At 40.4% G+C, this 20,910-nt stretch overlaps 1 protein-coding gene across 2 annotated transcripts in view; it reads left to right on the top strand.

Annotated features, from left to right (window-relative positions):
• The first annotated feature begins 695 nt into the window (after positions 1 to 695).
• cntnap5a (contactin associated protein family member 5a) overlaps positions 696 to 20,910 on the top strand; it is a 115,231-nt gene continuing 95,016 nt past the window's right edge. For both annotated transcript variants that reach the window (XM_027152383.2, XM_027152382.2), the window contains exon 1: positions 696 to 1,007. In XM_027152383.2, the coding sequence (XP_027008184.1) occupies positions 926 to 1,007 (82 nt within the window). In that variant the 5' untranslated portion in view covers positions 696 to 925. The remainder of the gene's footprint in view (positions 1,008 to 20,910) is intronic.

The raw sequence follows: 20,910 nt of genomic DNA, 5'->3' as shown, positions 1-20,910 counted from the left end.
TACCCTCCATGGCCAAAAGTTTGTGCACCCCCAACAATCACATCCATCCTGTTCTAATAAGCTCTAGTCATATGGGAAGGTTTTCCACTAGATGTTTGAGCGTGACTTTAGGGATTTGTGATCATTCAGCTCATTTACCGTCAGTAAGAACAGACACTGAGAAGGTCTGGGGTTCAGTCGGTGTTCCAGATCCAGTCGGGGTTGAGTTAGAGTCAGGGTTCTGTGTAGGACACTGGAGTTCTTCCACTTTTATTTTCTAGCCATTTGACAGTGTGGACTAAGTGTGAAGAGAGTAGGGAGAAGGAGAAAGGTAAGAGGTGGAGAAAAATGAAGCCGACAAGAGGGGGGGGGGTCAGAGAGAGAGAGACTGTGTGTGATTGAGAGTGTTTGTGTATGAGAAAGAGAGAGAGAGAGAGAGAGAGAGAGAGAGAGAGAGAGAGAGAGAGAGAGAGAGAGACTGTGTGTGTGTGATTTAGAGTATTGAGAGTGTATGAGAGTGAGAGAGAGAGGGAGAGAGAGAGAGAGAGTGAGAGAGAGAGAGAGAGAGAGAGAGAGAGAGAGAGAGAGAGAGAGAGAGAGTGTGTGATTGAGAGTGTTTGTGTATGAGAGAGAGAAAGAGAGAGAGAGGGAGAGAGGCTGTGTGTGTGTGATTGAGTGTTTGTGTATTAGAGAGAGAGAGAGAGAGAGAGAGAGAGAGAGAGAGAGAGATGCGCGCAGGGAGAGCCGCGTGGCTTTAAGACCGTCTGTTTTTCCCACTCACTGAGCATTTCCTCTCACCGGCGGCAGACCACGGAGCTGTCAGCGCTCACATCTGTCTGTACACAGAGGCTCTGGGTGTCGCGGCGGAAACACTTCAGCGGCACACTTCGGAAATACGTCCGCTTTTGGTCTCGGTTACGGATATAACCTGAGCTTTTACGCGGCCATGGAGTTACAGAAGTGGCGGTGTTGTGCGCTCGGTGCGTCTCTGCTCGCCGTGTTCAGCTCAGCCATGGCTGCCGCGCACTGTAAGTCCACACACACACACACACACACACACACACACACACACACACACACACACACACACACACACACACACACACACACACACACACTTCTTATTTTCCCCAACAAGTTAGGAAACCCAGAAGCTTCTTTCAGTGGGTAATTAGCGCGTTTTAATGAGACGCGCAACATTTCACATGGCATAATTTCATTTTCACGGATCATTAACGGAACACACACACACATACACACACACGCTCTCTCTCTCTCTCTCTGAGTCAGTTTCAGGGAGGTGTCCAAGAAGGTGATGTGTAAAAATGTAAAAAAAAACATTCTCGCGCGCTGCATGATGCATTTTCCTTCCAGGGGTTTTTCCTTATACCTTTACGCACGGTTTCGCTCCGAACGTTTGCGTTTCTATAAATCAAACTCGTACACACGGAAACCCTGTAAGACACAATTCATACCTGCAGGTGATTAGTAACACTGGGGTATGAGGAAGAGTGTGAGGGCAAAAAAAAAAAAAAAGTTATGTGGATACAAAGGAAGACTGAAAGCTTTCAGTAGGGAATAAATACTGGAAAATAACGAATAAATGAATAAATAAATAGATAGATAAATGAATGAATGAATGAATGAATGAATGAATGAATGAATGAATGAAATGACTCCCACAGTGTGCAGCTGGAAGCAATAAGTGGGAAATGAATAAATAAATAGATAGATAAATGAATGAATGAATGAATGAATGAATGAATGAATGAAATGACTCCCACAGTGTGCAGCTGGAAGCAATAAGTCTGTGGGCTGCTGGAGATAATTCACTGTAGGCGTCTTTCAGCTCTCAGCACTTCGGACAATCATCAGTCGGTTAGAACCTGAGTTGATTTCAGTCACCCATTTTATTTCTTGTCCTTTCATCACTCATCCGTCTTTTGCATGGCTCTTCCCCCCCTTCCCCAGGGGGTGGTAATAGTGAGCTATAACAGCGGGGCACAGCCAGGTGCTTTCCACCCAAGGGATCGACAAAGGCCGAGTCCCAAACGCACTGTGTTCCCTACATCAGTGCACTGCGCGCAGGAGGTATGAAATAATGCAGTCCTAGACAAAGCACGCGCTATATGTACAATAATGAGTCGTTTGGGGTTCGTTCAGGACCCCAGGACGCAGTGCTAATAATATTGGGAGAGAGAGAGAGAGAGAGAGAGAGAGAGAGAGAGAGAGAGAGAGAGAGAGAGAGAGAAATGTAAAAAAAAAAAATCCTGTGCAGGGAAAGAAAGTTACTTAGGCAAAAAAAATGACTGGAAATCCTTCATCACCTGCTTCTGAAGGCTATTGGAAAAAAATATATATTTGCAAACTATCTATTTAAAAAAAAATAGCTGCACAAGTTGTTGTTTAAAAGAATAAAATAAACTATGTGCTAAACTTTATCTCTGCATTTTGCTGAGGTGGTACTGTTAAAGAAAAAAAAGTCTCAATATCACAGAAAGAACTTTAATGCACCTCTAATCTTTTCTTAATGTACAAACCTCAACATTTCCAGGTCAGAGATACATATTAAACATTAAATACAAAAGATAAGGGAAGAAAAGCTTTACAGTTTAGTATCTCTTTCTTTTCCCTCTCAGAATGTAGCCAGACAGCAGAGAGTAAACAATAAGGATAATAAAAAGCCTAGTGCATAATCGAAAAATCACTCTTTCTACCGAAACCTTTCCATCAAGCCCAAACCCTCTGAAAATTCTGCAGTAATATCAAGTAATCAAGCAGAGACTACATCCAATATTTGCGGAAGGATCAAATCTCATTTGTCTGCAAATCGCAGCTCTACAATCCCCAAAATATGACAGAACAGGAACGATAAAAACCTCCTCCATCATTTATGAGCCCCCACAATCCCTGCTGACAGGATCGGATGAAACAGCCAGGACAAGCAAAATGGATGCTCTCAGGTTTACCACAAAGACATTAAAGAGTAAAGCCTCGGCCGTGTCGTGTGTGTCAGGTGACAGAGATAATGGCCGTCTGCTGTCTCTCCGCAAGCGTCCAACGTCTCTGAGTGGCCTAACGAGGGGATGTCCTTTCAGATCCGATGTCCTCGCTAAGGCAACGACATGCACCTTATCAGGAGCTCGGGGACAGATAAGGGTCCCAACATGACATGAGATGGACCTTTGTTTTTTTTTTGCCAGGACAAACATTTGTGCATTTTAAAAAAACAAGATATCAGCTAAGATAAAAGTCAAGTCCCAAAGTTTGAACATATACATTTTTCAGTATCATTGAAAGTATTTAAAGAAGTAGATAAAAACTTTTATTTATTTATTTATTTATTTATTTTTATGACTCCTTGGACACACTTGTTCTATTTTGGATCGCAAGTCCTCCGTCTCTCCTCTGAAATGGACGCAGAATCAAGCAAACTCTGAGATATTCAAAAGAAAGTGCGAATACTTAAAAACTTTATTCTGCGGATTTGAGCTGAGACGCGTCATGTGACCTCACAACACGCGTGACCTGAACATGAAAACATCTGTAATAGAAAAAAAAGGACATGCGTCTTCACCAGTAAAAAAATTACAATTCTAGTCTACTTGCAATTTCACCAATTCAAGTAGATTTCTAAGAAAAAAAAGCACAAAATCTGATCAATTTGCATTTAAAAAAATCATACATTTTTTTTTTTTTTTTAAGGATTTTTCCCCAAAACAATACCAAATTTTTGGTGGGACTAAGTGGGGAATTATCATATTCAAGTGGAACTTTTTGACCTCAATTTCCCAATATGACAGAACTACAAAAATGCATCTAATTTTTCCTTTTACCTGAATTTATTTTTTAAAAACCTTCAGCTTACAAAAGTCCACATTATTTACTGTATTGTGTCTTTTTTTTTACTCCAGCTTCCAGATTATTCTTACCGATCTTTTTTTTTTTTACCCGTAGTCCTTTCCTCTAGTCAGGGCTGCATTTGTGTGGTATTTGTTTGAGGCCTTTTATTAGTTCCTTGGTAGCAGTCAGTCACGCATCACGGAGCTGAAAAAAAAAAAAATCAATAATTCTAAAAGCTTACAGAATCACAAAGAATGCTGCCAAGCATTTAAAACAAGTGTTAGATTAACTTTGGTGACAGCTGTGAGATTATGAGCAAGGGTTCATCAGCTCCAGCCCTGGAGGACCTGGACTTTCCCTATAACTAACTAACTGCTGAGCTGAATCAGGGCTTTTGTGAGCAGGAAAATCAGTAAACTGTCTCGGAGTGGAATTGAATGCTTTTGACTAGAACATGAGCTGAATCTTAACTTCCTTTACATTACAGTATTTACTGTGAGTACATGGATGTACATGGATGTTGATCTGACTGATACTGTAATGCTATGAGTTCTTTACCTGTAAGGATAATTAAGTGGTTTTCAGTCTGAAACAAAGCGGATGAAAAATTGCTAATGTGAAAGCTGTAATGTGGCGCGGGGAAACGCACGTGGTACCGAACCTGAGAATACCTGCAGGGGACGTACTGGTACTTGGGGCTGAACTCAGTCAGGAAATAAATGACCCGTGTGTGTGTTTTAGTTGATGATGACATCATTATCTCCTACAAAACACATGTAGCATGAGTGACAGGGGACACGGAGGAGGTGGGACGTCTCACCGAACATACGGTAATAGCACCATATATATATATATATATATATATATATATATATATATATATATATATATATAAATACAAACATGGAACATAGGACAGAATTTCTACGCATCTCAAACCACATCCATGGATGTTTCATTTTTGCCTACACATGTCCCAAAAAAAACAACAACCCAGCATCCATTTCTGACATGCCGTCTCAGCTGACTGTTTATCACGTCTTCTGGTTACGACCATGTTGTTGTCTGTAACTTTATTAAGTTCGGTGCTATTTTTGTGACATCATAGACTTTTGCGTATCATTATGCACTATGGGGCTTTTTACACCTGGTCACTTCATGCGTTTTCTGTGATCAGATAGCTATCCGATGGTAAAAAGACCAGGTCTAAATGCCCTGCGAAACGTTTTCGAGACAGATATAAATCCGATGGTTCAAACCCCTTCAGGAGGTGGTCTGGGACGTGTTTCAGATGAAACTGGACAGGTGTAAATGAATGTGGTTGTTCAAGCCACATACGTCAGCGCTATACTCCTCCCAAACGGAAGTACGTCACTCGCAGGTGACTCGCGAGTCGTGCATCGCGCCAGAAACAAACATGTTTTCCCACCAGCGCTGGCTCCGATCTTTCACCCAGGCGTCTCGTTGGGTCTTAAAACGCACTGCTGCTGACAGCGAAAATGCAGCAAACAGTAAATGCTGTTATTTGTAGCAACCGCATACACCAAAGTGTGTTCCGTTTCAATTACCCCGGAAATGAGATAAAATATATTTGCATATTGGGTGGGAGTAGAAAGATCGGATCGATATCCGATTCGCCGAGTCGCGTTTATGTGGCCTGATGTAAATGGAACAGTTTTAACAAATCAGATTCTGTATCTATCGGATCAGAGACAACGAATGACAATGAAGTGACCGGGTGTAAAAAGGCCCCATGATATATGACATGACACATGCTGAATCCAGCAGTCATACAATCCTCACTGTGAATGGGGATTTTAGAGAAGTTGTCTGTTATTGGTGCATCACTGTTCTAATCACGTTCATCACACTCTATCGACAAAAGTAAAAGAGTTTCTGCAAATTTGATGGTTACAATTTCCCTTTACCGGAACGTAACCTGTTCCAGCACGACAACACCTCTGTGCACAAAGCAAACCGAGCTTCACCCTGACTCTGACTCTGACTCGAACCAATACTGAAAACCTTTGGGATGAACTGGAACGCCGATCGAATCCCAGACCTCCTCGGTGTCTGATCTCATTTATTATGTTCTTGTAACTGGATGAACAAACAAATCCCCATGGCATCTAATGCAAAGCCTTCCCAGAATCCCTGGAGATTATTATAACAATAAAAAAAGGGGAATATATCTGAAACGGGAAACATGAGTGAACATCACACAGACGGAGAATGACACACAATGGGGAACAGATGTGAGCAATAACGAGGAGCATTGTCAGGGCAGGGCTAGGACAGGAAGACACCAGGAAGCAAAGAGGAACACTGTAGGACATAATCCAACAGAAATTAATTCCACCTCGTTACCCTCGACGATGTGTACAAGCTCGGCTACGCGTGACATCTTTAGATATCATCACCACCTTGTGAAGATAACACGCATCTTATCTTCACAGAACCCAATAATTATTCATTTACAAGCCTAAATTAGTTAATTAAAGAAGGCACGATTGTTCTCAGAAACCTATTCACAAGTTTCCAGAAAGGCTTCAGGTTGTATTTACATTTACAGCATTTGGCAGGTGCTGTTATCCAGAGCGCCTAACATTTAGCTCATTTAAACAGCTGAGCAAATGAGGGTTTAGTGGCAGCTTGGTGGCCTTGGGATTAGAACCCATGACCTTTCGATCCGTAATCCGGTACCTTAAACACTAAGCTACCACATTAGCACGCCAAGCTAATGTAGTAGAATAACGGAAATCTAAAGCGAAGCTACGTGAAGCTATGATGCGACACAGAGTGCGTGTATATTTATTCCCTGGATGGTAGCGAGACAGACAGATGTATAAATGTATCACAGGAAGATAACATTTTACACCTTTTTCATCAGGAAGGTCTTTACTGCACTAGTGAGGCTCACAATTGTGCAGGGATTTGGGTTTAAACTGCAGTGATTCTGTGTGTGTGTGTGTGTGTGTGTGTGTGTGTGTGTGTGTGTGTGTGTGTGTGTGTGTGTGTGTGTGTGTGTGTGTGTGTGTGTGCGTGTGTGCGTGTGTGTGTGTGTGCGTGTGTGTGTGTGTGTGCGTGTGTGTGTGTGTGTGTGTGTGTGTGTGTGTATGTGTGATTTAAGAAGGAGGTCATTGGACTTTTGACCAGAAAATTAGCATGATAGAGTTGTTCATTTTAGCATTATAAGGTCAAACATTGGAAGCTTTTAAAACGCAGCTCCCCTGCTGAGAGGCACTGAACCTCGAGCCGCAGGGGAAGCGGAATATGTTAGAAATCCACGCGTCGAGATCACAGTGTTTATTTCCGTTGATGGAATTTGAATGCTTGATATTTTTTTTTAAATCATGTGTCATTTTTAATCTTAGTCGATCAGCATTCTAAGACAATTCACTGAAAGTTGTTGAAAGTTCTACCGAGTTATAGTTACGTACGGGAACAATTTTCTCACGAGGGCATAAAGCTAACAAACACACACGTAAAACACACAAACACAAGAACTAACGAACGACTGGAGAAAGACCATAAACAAACTATATATACTTACTTATACTTATATACACTTACTATATATACTTACTATATATATAAACAAACTATATATACTTATATTTTATTAACTTCTCATCATGGACCAGCCAGTTCTAAATTTCTATTACAATAATTTAATGTTGTTTTTTTTTAATGCATCACTGTGTAATGGGCATCAGGAAAAACAAACAAACAAACAAACAAACAAACAAACAAACAAATAAATAAATAAATAGATAAATATTTTTAGCTATACTCAGAATTCAGTGTACTAGCTCTTAGGCATTAATATATATATATATATTTTTTTTTGGGTCCAAAAATACTTAATTTCAAATGCCGGCTTCATCTTTTAAACTTCTACCCGTGACGACTTTCTATGATGTTTTGTGATGACATCATGCGACAAGCTTCTCCGAATATCGTATAGTTTGTTTGACTTGCTGTTAATTTCTGCCATGGCGAAAGCGGGGAAATCCTGAAGGGACTTAATATCGATACTAAAATAAAAGCCTGCGACACTCTATATTCAGTTCAGAAACCTTTTTAGACACAATGGCGTTAAACTACTGAGGGACAGAAACCCGATCAGCTTTCAGTCACAGAAACCCTGACTGTTGTGTAAGCACTAATCAAAGCGTTTGAGGAGAAAAAAACGTCACAAAGACTGTGACAAATATTTGTACAATCGTGATCAGATTAAATCTGTTGGCGTGGTTGGAAATAACCGAATATTAAATTAACTGACGGAAAATTTTCCTTAAGTCGGTCAACTTCATGACAAATGTAGAAAGACAAAAAAAAAAAAAGGATTTCCGTGGGGAAATTTGTTCTTGCAGGGGGCACGGTGGCTTAGTGGTTAGCATGTTCGCCTCACACCTCCAGGGTTGGGGGTTCGATTCCCACCTCCTCCTTGTGTGTGTGGAGTTTGCATGTTCTCCCCGTGCCTCGGGGGTTTCCTCCGGGTACTCTGGTTTTCTCCCCCGGTCCAAAGACATGCATGGTAGGTTGATTGGCATCTCTGGAAAATTGTCCGTAGTGTGTGTGTGTGTGAGTGAATAAGAGTGTGTGTGCCCTGCGATGGGTTGGCACTCCGTCCAGGGTGTATCCTGCCTTGATGCCCGATGACACCTGAGATAGGCACAGGCTCCCCATGACCCGAGAAGTTCAGATAAGCGGTAGAAAATGAATGAATGGATGAATTTTTTCTTGCTTCAAACGTAAAAGCTTGAGACAAGCAGTATATGTATTTATGCTACAAAATAACCCAGGATTCCTTTTTAAATACGGAAATCCTGGTTCTTTATTCCAGGTGCACTCATTACATACCTGTGTGTACATTATATATAATTGTGTGTGTGTGTGTGTGTGTTAATTAATACGACCGATGCACTATAACAGGTTCTCCACGATGTTTGTAATAATGTACCAGAAACTCATGTGTATCTGAATTCACCGATTCTGTTTTTAAAGGCAAAGGATGATAACAAGACCTACAGTAATATTCAGTGTTTTATTTTTTCTCTAATGTGTTTGCTATATAGACATTACGTGTAATTAACTGGAAGACGGTTGCACTGTGGTCATATTCGGGTAAATAAAGCTGTGAGAAAACATTCTGTCATCACACACGCACACACACACACACACACGCACACACACACACAAACACACACACACACGCACACACACACACAAATAATATTCAAATGAAATCAGTAATGAAAATGTTAGCTCTAATATCCGAGCCTCTTTGTAGTGAATATGTAAATAGAAGTATTTATCATCTATATAATATCAATCTTTTATCATTTAAAAAAAAAAAAAATGCTAACGTACTGTACGCTATCGGTGTGTGGTAACTCGGACAACAGGCTCTGTATCTAGATCAGTGGGGTCATTTTGTATAAGTGTAGAAATTGGTGCTGACATGAATACACGTATTAACTCTTTAATCCTGGAAGAAAAGTCTGATGTACTGTACAAGCGATCGCTACGAATGGAAGGGATGAAAGTGTAATGAGAGCGCTTTCGCCCTTTGACTACCGTAACGGCGTTTATTCAACCGAGTTCCCCGCAAAGCCTTGAAGCCGAGACGCGACTCTGTAACCTTGGAACATCGTGTTCAATAGATGCTGCCCAACAGTGATGTGCATCACGACATGAACTTTCTTTTTTTTTCTTTAGAAAGTATTGATACCTGTTCGGTAGGGCAGATACTGTAAAGGAATTAAGAGAGTGAGGGGAAAGGAGGAGGAAGAAGAAGAAGAAGAAGAAGAAGAAGAAGAAGAAGAAGAAGAAGAAGAAGAAGAAGAAGAAGAAGAAGAAGGCAATGTTGGGTGATTTGAATAGCACATGACATTCACTTACTAAGGAACAATTTATGATCCACAGTAATATGGCTAAAAGTCGTGAAGTTCATTCATTCATTCATTCATTCATTTTCTACCGCTTATCCGAACTTCTCGGGTCACGGGGAGCCTGTGCCTATCTCAGGCGTCATCGGGCATCGAGGCAGGATACACCCTGGACGGAGTGCCAACCCATCACAGGACGCACACACATTCTCATTCACTCACACAGGACAATTTTCCAGAGATGCCAATCAACCTACCATGCATGTCTTTGGACCGGGGGAGGAAACCGGAGTACCCGGAGGAAACCCCCGAGGCACGGGGAGAACATGCAAACTCCACACACACAAGGCAGAGGCGGGAATCGAACCCTGACCCTGGAGGTGTGAAGCAAACGTGCTAACCACTAAGCCACCCTGCCCCCCAAGATGTGAAGTTTGAAATAAAAAATGGTAAGAAAGAAATCGGAAAAGTCGGGAAAGTCCGAACGCGTTACGGTTCATACCTTCAGCTTGAAATGTTCAGGTTAATGTTTAAGTTTAGCTGAAGTTAAAGCTCTAACAATTCAATATTCAAGGTTTTATTTGTCAAACACACTGTAAGGAACAACCTCTTTAAAACAAAACGTCATTAACAATAAGAAATGAATACAAAATAGAACAAAAAAACCCCAACAAACTTTTTATCTAAACTCTACAGTATAGTTATAAAAGACAAATAAGTATTTTTTTAGTCTGTTTTTTTTTTCCTTAAGGTTTCTTCCTCATGTCCTCTCAGGGAGTTGTTCTCTCGTTTAGGATAAATCTATCCATCTTTCCAGAGAGTTTAATAACAGAGATTGTTTCTATAGAACTCTCTGTTCCAGGTAACAGGTCTGTTTATGTATTAGGAAATATCCATCCAACGTCTGTAGGATTTATCATACTGTACATGGGGTCATGGGTAACCTGGAGTCTATCCCAGGGGACATTCCAGATGGGGTGCCAAAACTTTTACAGAGCAGAATGACACTCCAGACAGTTTCAAGATATCTATCCGTATACCTAGTTCCACTCTCCTTCTATTAGGGAGGAAAGCTGAGTACTTGAACCCCTGAAGCGCCTGGAGAACATTCAAACTCCACACACACACACACACACACACACACACACACACACACAAAAGCTGGAGGTGGGAATCAAACCTCCAACCCACGAGATGCAAACCCGATGAGCCGTAACCCACTGTTCCCCTCCGATGGGAAATTGAACTAACATTAACATTTTTAGCGGAGACCAATTCAGCTGCATTCTGATGTCTGTAGAAGTAAACAGATGACATTGTGTTACGTAAGGAATAACACATGACAGATGGAGTCCTACGGCAGTTATAGCATCAGAGTGGATTATTTTCATTCAACCACACTGTTTGGTGAATGTTATTATTAATGTTAACTTATATCAATTACATATACGTCTATAAATATGACTAAAAATAGTTGCTTCCTTACTCACCAGCCTGTGAGTGAGTTTATTTGTTTATTTGTTTGTTTGTTTGTTTGTTTTTCTCCATCTTGATGCTAATAAGACATAGACATGCTCTCAAGACACTAACACTAACATGTACAGTAATTTCCCCTAAAGACTTTCCTGTGTTGGGATTAGATGATTAAGACACTGAGATTAGAAGCTTCTTCCATAAATGGTAAATAAACACCAACACAAAGATTCACTATATGAAAAATTTGTGTTTTCGAGTCCTAATTTCAGAGCTGTTGCTATAGAAACGATGATGTATTCGGACAAGGGCATTCATTTTTTGAAAGAGTACAGTACTGAAGTACGAAGTTAATCCACGGCATGTGACCAATCAGATTCAAGAAATGAACTGCGCTGTATTATAAAAGCCTGTGGCATTGTGTGTGTGTGTGTGTGTGTGTGTGTGTGTGTGTGTGTGTGTGTGTGTGCAAGATTTAACGCTTATACGTCCTACAAGATCATGCAATCTGCACTATACAAGATTACTAACAGTAATCTGTGGCACGAAACAGATTTGCGTACATAAGCTGTTCGTAATTTCATCAGTCAACAACGTCCTCGATCTTACAGATAGATTGATAGATAACTCCATAAAGAAGCTCTAAGTTAACACTCAGGTCAGAAAGCGATTGATTTCGAACACGTGATCAGCGCAGTGTCACGACGCTCGTTTCAGGATCGAGAAGATTCGCTCATTCGTCTGCGTTTCGAAGCAAAACGCAGAGTTGAATTTTACCTTAAAAGCATTAGCATCTCTCTCTTACTCTCTCTCTCTCTCTCTCTCTCTCTCTGTTTGGCATTTTTCTTTTTCACAGTTCTAAAGCCTGGGTGCTGTTTTGTACTCTGCACTCCACTGTGCTTTTTTTTCTCCAATAGCTTTCCGAATGGACACCAAAAAAAAAAAAATAAAGGGACTATTTTCTCAGAAAGAAATGTTCTTTTCATTCATACCGAGAAGATGTCGACATCGGAGCGATGAATGACACAGCGTTACTGTCCCGAGGAGTATTTATGAGTGCAAAGTAAGAACATAACCGTTGAATTAAGGTAGATATTGTACACAAGAAAGACACACTATTGTACACACTTAAAGACAATAGGGCTTTTTACACTGCGCTTAATCTCAGGATCTCATCAGCCCCATGTAGAGGAACGTTTCTTATACAGTAGTATGTGTAATTTTATGAAATCGTGCTACGGAGCTTATCATTTTAAAGGCACGTCGCAGCGCCGAAGGTGTACAGGGTGAAACGGTGCGATGTTCGATTGGCTTGTTGCCTAGCAACAGACACCCAATCGGAAACTGAACGACGTGTGCCTCATATCGCATGATAACCAAGACGTAGCAACGTAGATAAAGATACCTGCTCGTGTGCAGGACCGCAGACCTGAACTTTATTATATCACTGATGTGAAATTGTGAGAAAGCGGATTCATGCTGGATTTATCCAATCAGGGCTGCTGACATGTAAATATGCAAATAAGAAGAAGGATAATCCAGGGTTTAGGGATATACAGTACAGTGTGAAACGTCAGATGATGAAGAGCGTGTTATTATGAATAACGGCCTTTCTGATCTATCAGGCGTTCGATCCTGATTTAAAAAAAAAAAAAGAAAAAATCTAACGGATAAGATCCTGTTGTTATTTACAGTTCCGACTTTCTTTCACACTCCGCCGATCACAACGAGGAGAGGTATTTCGCAGACCGAGCTAGGCGGACGTGCGTCCTTTTGTTTACCGCCACGTCGTCATCAGATAACATTCAGTGATGGATTCGTGAAAATTATCTCTCTGCTCTATAATGAACCAGCTCAGCCCTCTGGCTGCCAATTTGTGTGACTAGACATCAGTCATGGATGAGGTAGTCTCATTTTCCAAATTAATTATCAAAATGCGCATTAAATTACAGTTCAGTTCCTTTTAAAGAAAGAAAGAAAGAAAGAAAGAAAGAAAGAAAGAAAGAAAGAAAGAAAGAAAGAAAGAAAGAAAAACCCAACCAGAACTACACAATGAATAAATCTATGTGATCCAAGATTGTTTTTTTTTGTCATGTGATCATTCTCACACTCTTGCTGCATCAAGTAAGCAGTTTAATCAATTAGATTAAAAGCTTAGATTTCATTACACCAGGAGCACCGAGTGTGATGATGTATAATACAGACGGTATTAATGATATCTGATGAGCTAGCATGAGGAAAATCTACAGCATTACAGCATATCATACACACTTTATATGAGCTGCACAGTCATGTGACGGTTTTCTGTGTTACATATATATATATATATATATATATATATATATATATATATATATATATATATAGTACAGACCAAAAGTTTGGACACACCACCGTTTCAACAGGACAATGACCCCAAACAGACCTCCAGGCTGTGTAAGGGCTATTTGACCATGAAGGAGAGTGATGGGGTGCTGCACCAGATGACCTGGCCTCCACAGTCACCGGACCTGAACCCAGTCGAGATGGTTTGGGGTGAGCTGGACAGCAGAGTGAAGGCAAAAAGGGCCAACAAGTGCTAAGCATCTCTGGGAACTCCTTCAAGACTGTTGGAAGACCATTTCAGGTGACGACCTCTTGAAGTTCATCAAGAGAATGCCAAGAGTGTGCAAAGCAGTAATCAAAGCAAAAGGTGGCCACTTTGAAGAACCTAGAATATGACGTATTTTCAGTTGTTTCACACTTTTTTGTTATGTACGTATATAATTCCACACGTGTTCATTCATAGTTTTGATGCCTTCAGTGTGAATCTACAATTTTCATTGTCATGAAAATAAAGAAAAGTCTTTGAATGAGAAGGTGTGTCCAAACTTTTGGTCTGTACTGTGTATTATATATATATATATATATATATATATATATATATATATATATATATATATATATATATATATATATATATATATATGTATGTATGCAAAAGAGGAGTAGAGTTTTGTCGCACCGTGTGTCCGTCGGTGCATGAGACAGAAAATCTCGAGCATCCTGAAAGCGACAGATTTACGGGAGCATCGATTCGGACGCGATGCGATGAACCTAAAAAGAAAGGAGCCGGTGTTGAGTTTCAGGCGTGAAGATGGAAAGTAAGAAAGAATAAAATGGGATTTATAAACGATATATAATTATATCGTTACATAATATCAAGGATTCCGGAGACGTAGCACTTAATTCTGTCCTCGAACTCAGTTTGGAGCTAAATATCTAAAGGGAATAAGAGAAATTGTCCTCCACTTATATACATTCCTCATATACGTTTCACTTCCTGCAGGATCGATTCCTGGTCGGATCACATTCTCACGACAGTTAAACCCACCTGAAGTGATAAATTTACCAGGGAAATGTTTAAAACCAGACACTGCTTACTGCCTTGTTAACGTCTATTATTGACTTCGTAGACTTGGCATGAGCAGAAACTAAACTACGGAGTATTACAGACTACAAATACTACAGTATTAGAAGAAACATCTCTATGTTGAAACCTTTTTTACTGTTTTCTTTGTGGCCTGTGAAAAGATTCTATATAGAAATTTTAAAGGGTTCATTCATTTCTAATGTGTCGAGTAATTACTTGGTATCTATTTGTGATAATAATAATAATAATAATAATAATAATAATAATAATAATAATAATAATAATAATAAATATAGCTGCAAACATCGATTCTGGGATCAAGCCAATCAGATGCGCTCAGAATATGTCGCTGATGAACCATACCAAGTTTCGTAACGATATGGCATTGCATTCGTAAAAAAAACTTAACGTGAAAATCTCGTGGCCACTAGGTGGCGCTGTAACGAAACGTTGCGAAATGTCTATGTGTGTCTGTGTGTGTGTGTGTGTGAGTGTGTGTGTGTGTGTGTGTGTGTGTGTCACTGTCGTGCTGATTCTGATATTAGCACCCAATACTTGCAGCTATATTGAAGATACAGCCTCACGATGAACATAATTGGATGTTTGGACTGTTGGTGGCGCTAGAGGGTTTGAGCTTGACACACCATAGTTGCTATAGTAACTTATAAGACTGGCCTCTACATGTGTGCCAAATTACATAACTTTCCTACGTACAGTTCTATAGGCTGCCATTGACTTCATTAGAAGAAGAGGAAGAATAATAAGAAAACCGACAATAACAATAGATGTCTACGCCCCTTCGGGGCTTGACCCCTAATAATAATAATAATATAATGCCAGTGAGCTGTGTACAAGGCAAGCATGTTCAAAATCTAGCAGAAATACATACTGTACATTAATACATACATTTTTAGCTACTATAGGACCTTTTTGTAAAGGATTTCTGGATTAAAGAACCATAAATAAAGAACCTCGACGGTTCTATCTAACCCCAATATACGTTTCTATATAATATATAGCTTTATTTATTTATTTTTTTGGGGAAGTAAAACTGCAAATAAGACTCCTGTTTGCTCTAAAGAAGACATTCTGATGCATATGTATTGCAAAAATTTGCATATTCATGAATTTAGCGTATGTAAGGTCAGTTACCAGCTTTTTATTTATTTATTTACTACCCCTAACTACACCTAACATGAGTCGTAAATACTATCGATAACAACATTTCTAATAACGGAACAAACAATGTAAAAGATCGGTACTTCTTATTGATTGTAATGACTTTATTTATCTATTTATTTTTAAAAAGGAGGTCAATTACAGCACATTTATTGCCCACTGCTACTGTAAGTACAGAACAGACCCCGAGACGTACGGTATGTGTACGATGACATTTCAGCTTTTCCTTAACAGCAAAGTATCAAGAGCCCTCCTTTTTTTTTTTTCCAGAAGCGTATTAAAGGCACTCAGAGCTGAAGTGCCATTTGGGTTTTGAAGTACTCACGTAGAGTGACATTCTCAGTGGCGTCCTCTCTGAATACGCCGAGCTGCAGCTTTGTTGCATCATTTCTCTCTGTCTGTGCGGTACTCGGAGCTTACGTCTAATTCCAGGACAATAATACTCTCTGTGCTCTCCTGTGACATTTTGTTCTCTATCCACGTACCGAAGCCTTAAAATCTGTTCAAATTTCCAAAATTAAATTTGTCCAATTCGTCCACAATGGAAGCATGTAGACAGCAAGCATTTAGCACATTATCATAATTCAATATTCAGCAACGGCTTTAATTCAATCCCACCGGGATCACGGAGTGATTTTTATTTCTGCTTTTTTATTTCAAATGTAATGTCTTTCTATTATAGCGGTATATATGTTTGACGATCATCGTGGCGATATGATGTCACAGGACACGTCTCGGGCTCAAATCCGCATAAAATCCCTGGCTATTTTCGATAATAAATCCCAAGCTCCTAGCATTAGTGAGGTTTTGCTTGATTTTGCAGAATCCTGGAGGTATTGTTAAATAATGTCAGCAGCGGAAGTGAAGAAAATCCTCAGAAGACACCAGAACCCCAGCTTGTTCATGCGACTATCCGACCAGCCGATCGCGTGGCAGCGGCGTGATGCATAAAATCATAGCGATAGAGGTCAAAAGCTACAGTTATGCCACGTGAAATATCAGAATGGGGAAAACTTGATCTCAGTGACTTTGATCGTGGAATGTTTGATGGTGTGAGACAGGCTGATATCAGAAAATCTCCTGGGACACACTCACACACACACTCACACACACACTCACACACACACACACACACACACACACACACACACACACACACACACACACACACACACACACACACACGACGATATCTATAGTTCACACAGAATGGAACCAGGTTGCTTGTTGTTGATGTGTAAGAGGAGAGCTCTGAGGAGATGGAGAGGCTGGTTCGAGCTCACAGGACATCTATAGTCTCTATAATAATCACTCTTTACAAATGTAGCATGGAGAAAAGCATCTCAGAACAACAACAAAAAAAAAAACCACTTATGCCGAGTGACTTACATTCGTAAAACACGACTGAGCAACTGAGTTATTCAGCGCCTTGCTCAGGGGCCCAGCAACGGCAGCCTGGTTGACCTGAGATTCGAACTCACAACCTTCTAAGCGGTCGCCGAACACATAAACCGCTAAGCTCAAACATCTGACTATTAAGCTAGTAACATATACACTGGGGATAAGGAAGTAGTGTCCTGATTAAAGCTTTGTAGCCTAAAAAGAAGAAAATCTTCACACAAACATCATACTTTCGTGTTCCAAACACACAGCCACACACACACACACACACACACACACACACACACACACACACACACACACACACACAAAAACGGATTTTTCCCCCAATCCTTTAAACAGATTCTGATTTTAATTTTATTCTTAGACTTTACTGTTTAAAGGCATCGATTGAGCCTGCTTTAGTGTACAGTAGTGTACAAAGTCTGTGCTGCCTGGCATAGATGTAGGAAAAAGGAAAAGAAAACTCAATAGGAGTGTAAAAATCTATAAAATCTAATTTAATACTGATCCACCAGTGCTTGAAAATGTACCGAGACGCACTTAAATGATATCGTGAGCATTTTGGGAAATAAGAAAAAAATAAAAAAAAAAGGAAGGAGGACGTATTATATTTCTTAAGCAGGGTTCCCCAAAAAAAATAAAATAAATAAATAAATAAAGGGAGAAAAACAGTGAAATTCAAAGAGCTGAGGAAAGGTTAAAAGGACATTTTCATCCATTATTTGAAAATTGTTCTTTCCGAGCCGCTCCGAACCAATCCTGGCGTTCCTGCTAAGACCGCGTATGATTCGACACAAATTGCCACTTTGTCCGCACCCTTTGGCCGAGCATCTAGTGAAACTCGAGCGAGTCACAGTCGCTACATCAGCAGAGATATAACTCCACTTTTCTCATTTCGGGCTTAAATGTGAGCCTGCCTGGTGACATTTCCATAAGGCGGAATAGGGGTCCGTGGCGTGTGCCTCGGCAGCGGGAGCTGAAGGGATACGAGCGCTGTAACGAGACTTCCTACTCCCTTTGATGTGATGTTTACCAGAAGCTAATAGGATAGTTATCTTTCTTACTGTGAGGAAGCCAGAGGGCAACCTAGACGTCAGAGCGATACAGGAACACGAGGCATTTTAAACTAGCAATTACAGGAATTAATGATTTTACGCATCCTTTAGTCAATATGCCATATTGTGTTTCCTAATCATGGAGCCTGGCTCGGGCTTTTCCAGACGTTTTTATGGGCGCAAATAACAAAAAGGCCGATAATTAGGTTTGGTACATCTTTCTAAAGCCTAAGGGCTCTTCAAGATAAATCATCAAAATAATAATATGAGAATAATCCAATCGAAGAGAAGAGTAATAAAAGACTCAAACACAAAAGCGACATCGAGTGATCGGAAACGATGTGATCATGTGACTCGGCCTTATCATCTATCATCTTAATCATCGTTATCATCGCTATCATCTTTATCTAAGCACGACAGGATCATTAAATGAAGTCTAAAAGTCTTGTGTTTTTATTTTATCTTTGCAAACTGCTAATCTAAGGCCGCTAACTCTGGAAAAAAAAGACGGTCATAAGTTCAGAGAGTTTTGAGAGAAAATAAAGCGTTAGCTACCGCTTATGCTACATTTAATTTAGTTGTTCTATTAAGTCGAATAGAATATGCAGTAGAATTGTGTAGAAGAATATAATACAATGCTGACTCAACCCTAGTGACCGCATCAGATTATTTTTTTTGTTCTGAGCTTTACTACTTAGTTAGGCATTTGCGATGAAGCGGATAGTCGCTGTACTGTATATGGTCCTGACGTAGACTTTTTTAAAAACAGCTTAACGGACCTGCTTGTTTTGTCCTTCGCTATTTCTTAAATGAAATTCCATCAGATTGCAACGGCATCTCGGTTTTTGCCTCAGTTGCGTTTTACAGTCCCTCCAGCATCCAAGTGGTCATCTATCAAACTTCACTTGAGCTAATAAAGCAGTGAAACAGCCCTCAGGTTGCTGAGAAATAGCAGGGAGAGCCTGGGGCCTGTTAAAACCCGTCCCGCAAAGCCGCTTTAATCCGACGGTTTCTAACACTTTCTTCTTTTTTTTTCTCCTCCACTTCTTTTATTGTCAGGTAAACAAATGCTCTTTCCCAGTGGCATTTCTGTCACTCCAGTCTAAGCAAAATACAAGTCTCTGCCTCGCGTCCTCTTACCCCTCTCTATGACAAATAATGTGTCAATAATATTCCAGCGCTCTCTCTTTATCATGATTTCATATGTATAGCTTGCTATCGCGTGTCTACAGAGCACCGACCTCGTCGTCTGGCTTCTGGCTGCGGCGGAAACCCTGAGATACTGTTACGACGTACTGTATAAGAAGGCCTTGTGGCGCTGTAATTTATCTTTATCACCTAGTTTCAAGGCTCAAGGCTACGCCTTTTCATTTTCCAGGCCTCGCTTAGGAGCACTTGAGAAATCTGCAATTTGCTCATGAGCGGTGCTAACACTTTAGGGGGCACGTTTCTATCCACGGCCTCTTCGAATGCCGTCCTTATTGGGGCTCCAAACAAGGCAAATAATCGTGGCTGTGGTTTAGTGGAAAACGAGAAAGAGAAGACAAGGGGAAAGAAATGGCTCGGCAGGGGAGAAGGCAAGCAATTTGCAGGTGTCGTTCAATCTGATCTCCGGGTAGATGAGCGGTGTTTTTTTTTTGGGTGAGCGTGCTGACTAATGAGCACATGCCGAACTGAGGTATAAAACAATTGAGTTATTAATGGAAAAAATATGAAAAGGAAATATTATGATGTGGCCAACTGAATTTGGTTCCCCATGGAGAACTGGCTTTCTGGTAGAAAGCCATGTAAATGCTGATTTTTTTTTAGACGTGCTACATTTACAGAATTTGGTAGACGCAGCTTGATGGTCCTCGGATTCAAACTCACAACCTTCTGAATTGTAGTCCAACACCTTAACCACTAAGCTCCGACATCCCCTATACAGTATGTTTCCAGTGACAACAGTCAGTCTGCTTATTGTCTGTATTTGCATCGGGGTTAATCCTGGTGTCCCATTCCACTTCTTCCTGTTTATGTCCAGCTCTTCATTATTCTCTTTCACACGATCAATAAAGTATCTGTCTTACTATATAAATCCGTCTCCGCTGCCGTTACAGATTGACCAGGCAATTGGGTGTCGCTTCATTTGTGCCTCTGTTTACAGTAACACAATCAATTACTTGGAATCACAAAACGACGTCCGAGGAATCCTGACAGACGCTCTCTCTGGAAAAAGAACACGAAAAGATCGCCGAAGGTCCGGTAAGAGGCTGGCCTCTTCGACAGGAACCTGCTTTCATGTCTCGGTGATTAATGTGAATCTCGGAAAAACAAAGATCACCCGCCTCCATTTTTAACGCTAGTGGAACACTTCTGCCCTCGTACCCTTCAGCGACTGTCCTTCTCATTAATTCCGAGCTCCTCGTGAGACACCATCTACCCAGAAATAAGCACAGCTGGTGTCATCTAAATCTGAAAAAAAGAAGAAGTAAAAAAAAAAAACATACTCAAACATTCAGTGCTGGAGATTAAATGTGCAGTTCATCAGGGCTTTATGAGCAACGCTAGCAAACAGCACGTAAATATATAGGGGACAAAATATACAAACTGAAGCATTTTTTCCGGCTAAATAAAAATACTGTTTACACTGTAAAAAACTGGCAGCCGGGTTGCCAGCCCCTCAACATTT

This window comes from Tachysurus fulvidraco, chromosome 6 (assembly GCF_022655615.1).
Source record: "Tachysurus fulvidraco isolate hzauxx_2018 chromosome 6, HZAU_PFXX_2.0, whole genome shotgun sequence".
In the NCBI taxonomy this organism is placed as follows: Eukaryota; Metazoa; Chordata; class Actinopteri; order Siluriformes; family Bagridae; genus Tachysurus; species Tachysurus fulvidraco.
Note: the sequence above shows the minus strand (reverse complement) of the source record. Positions and strands in the feature narration are given on the sequence as shown.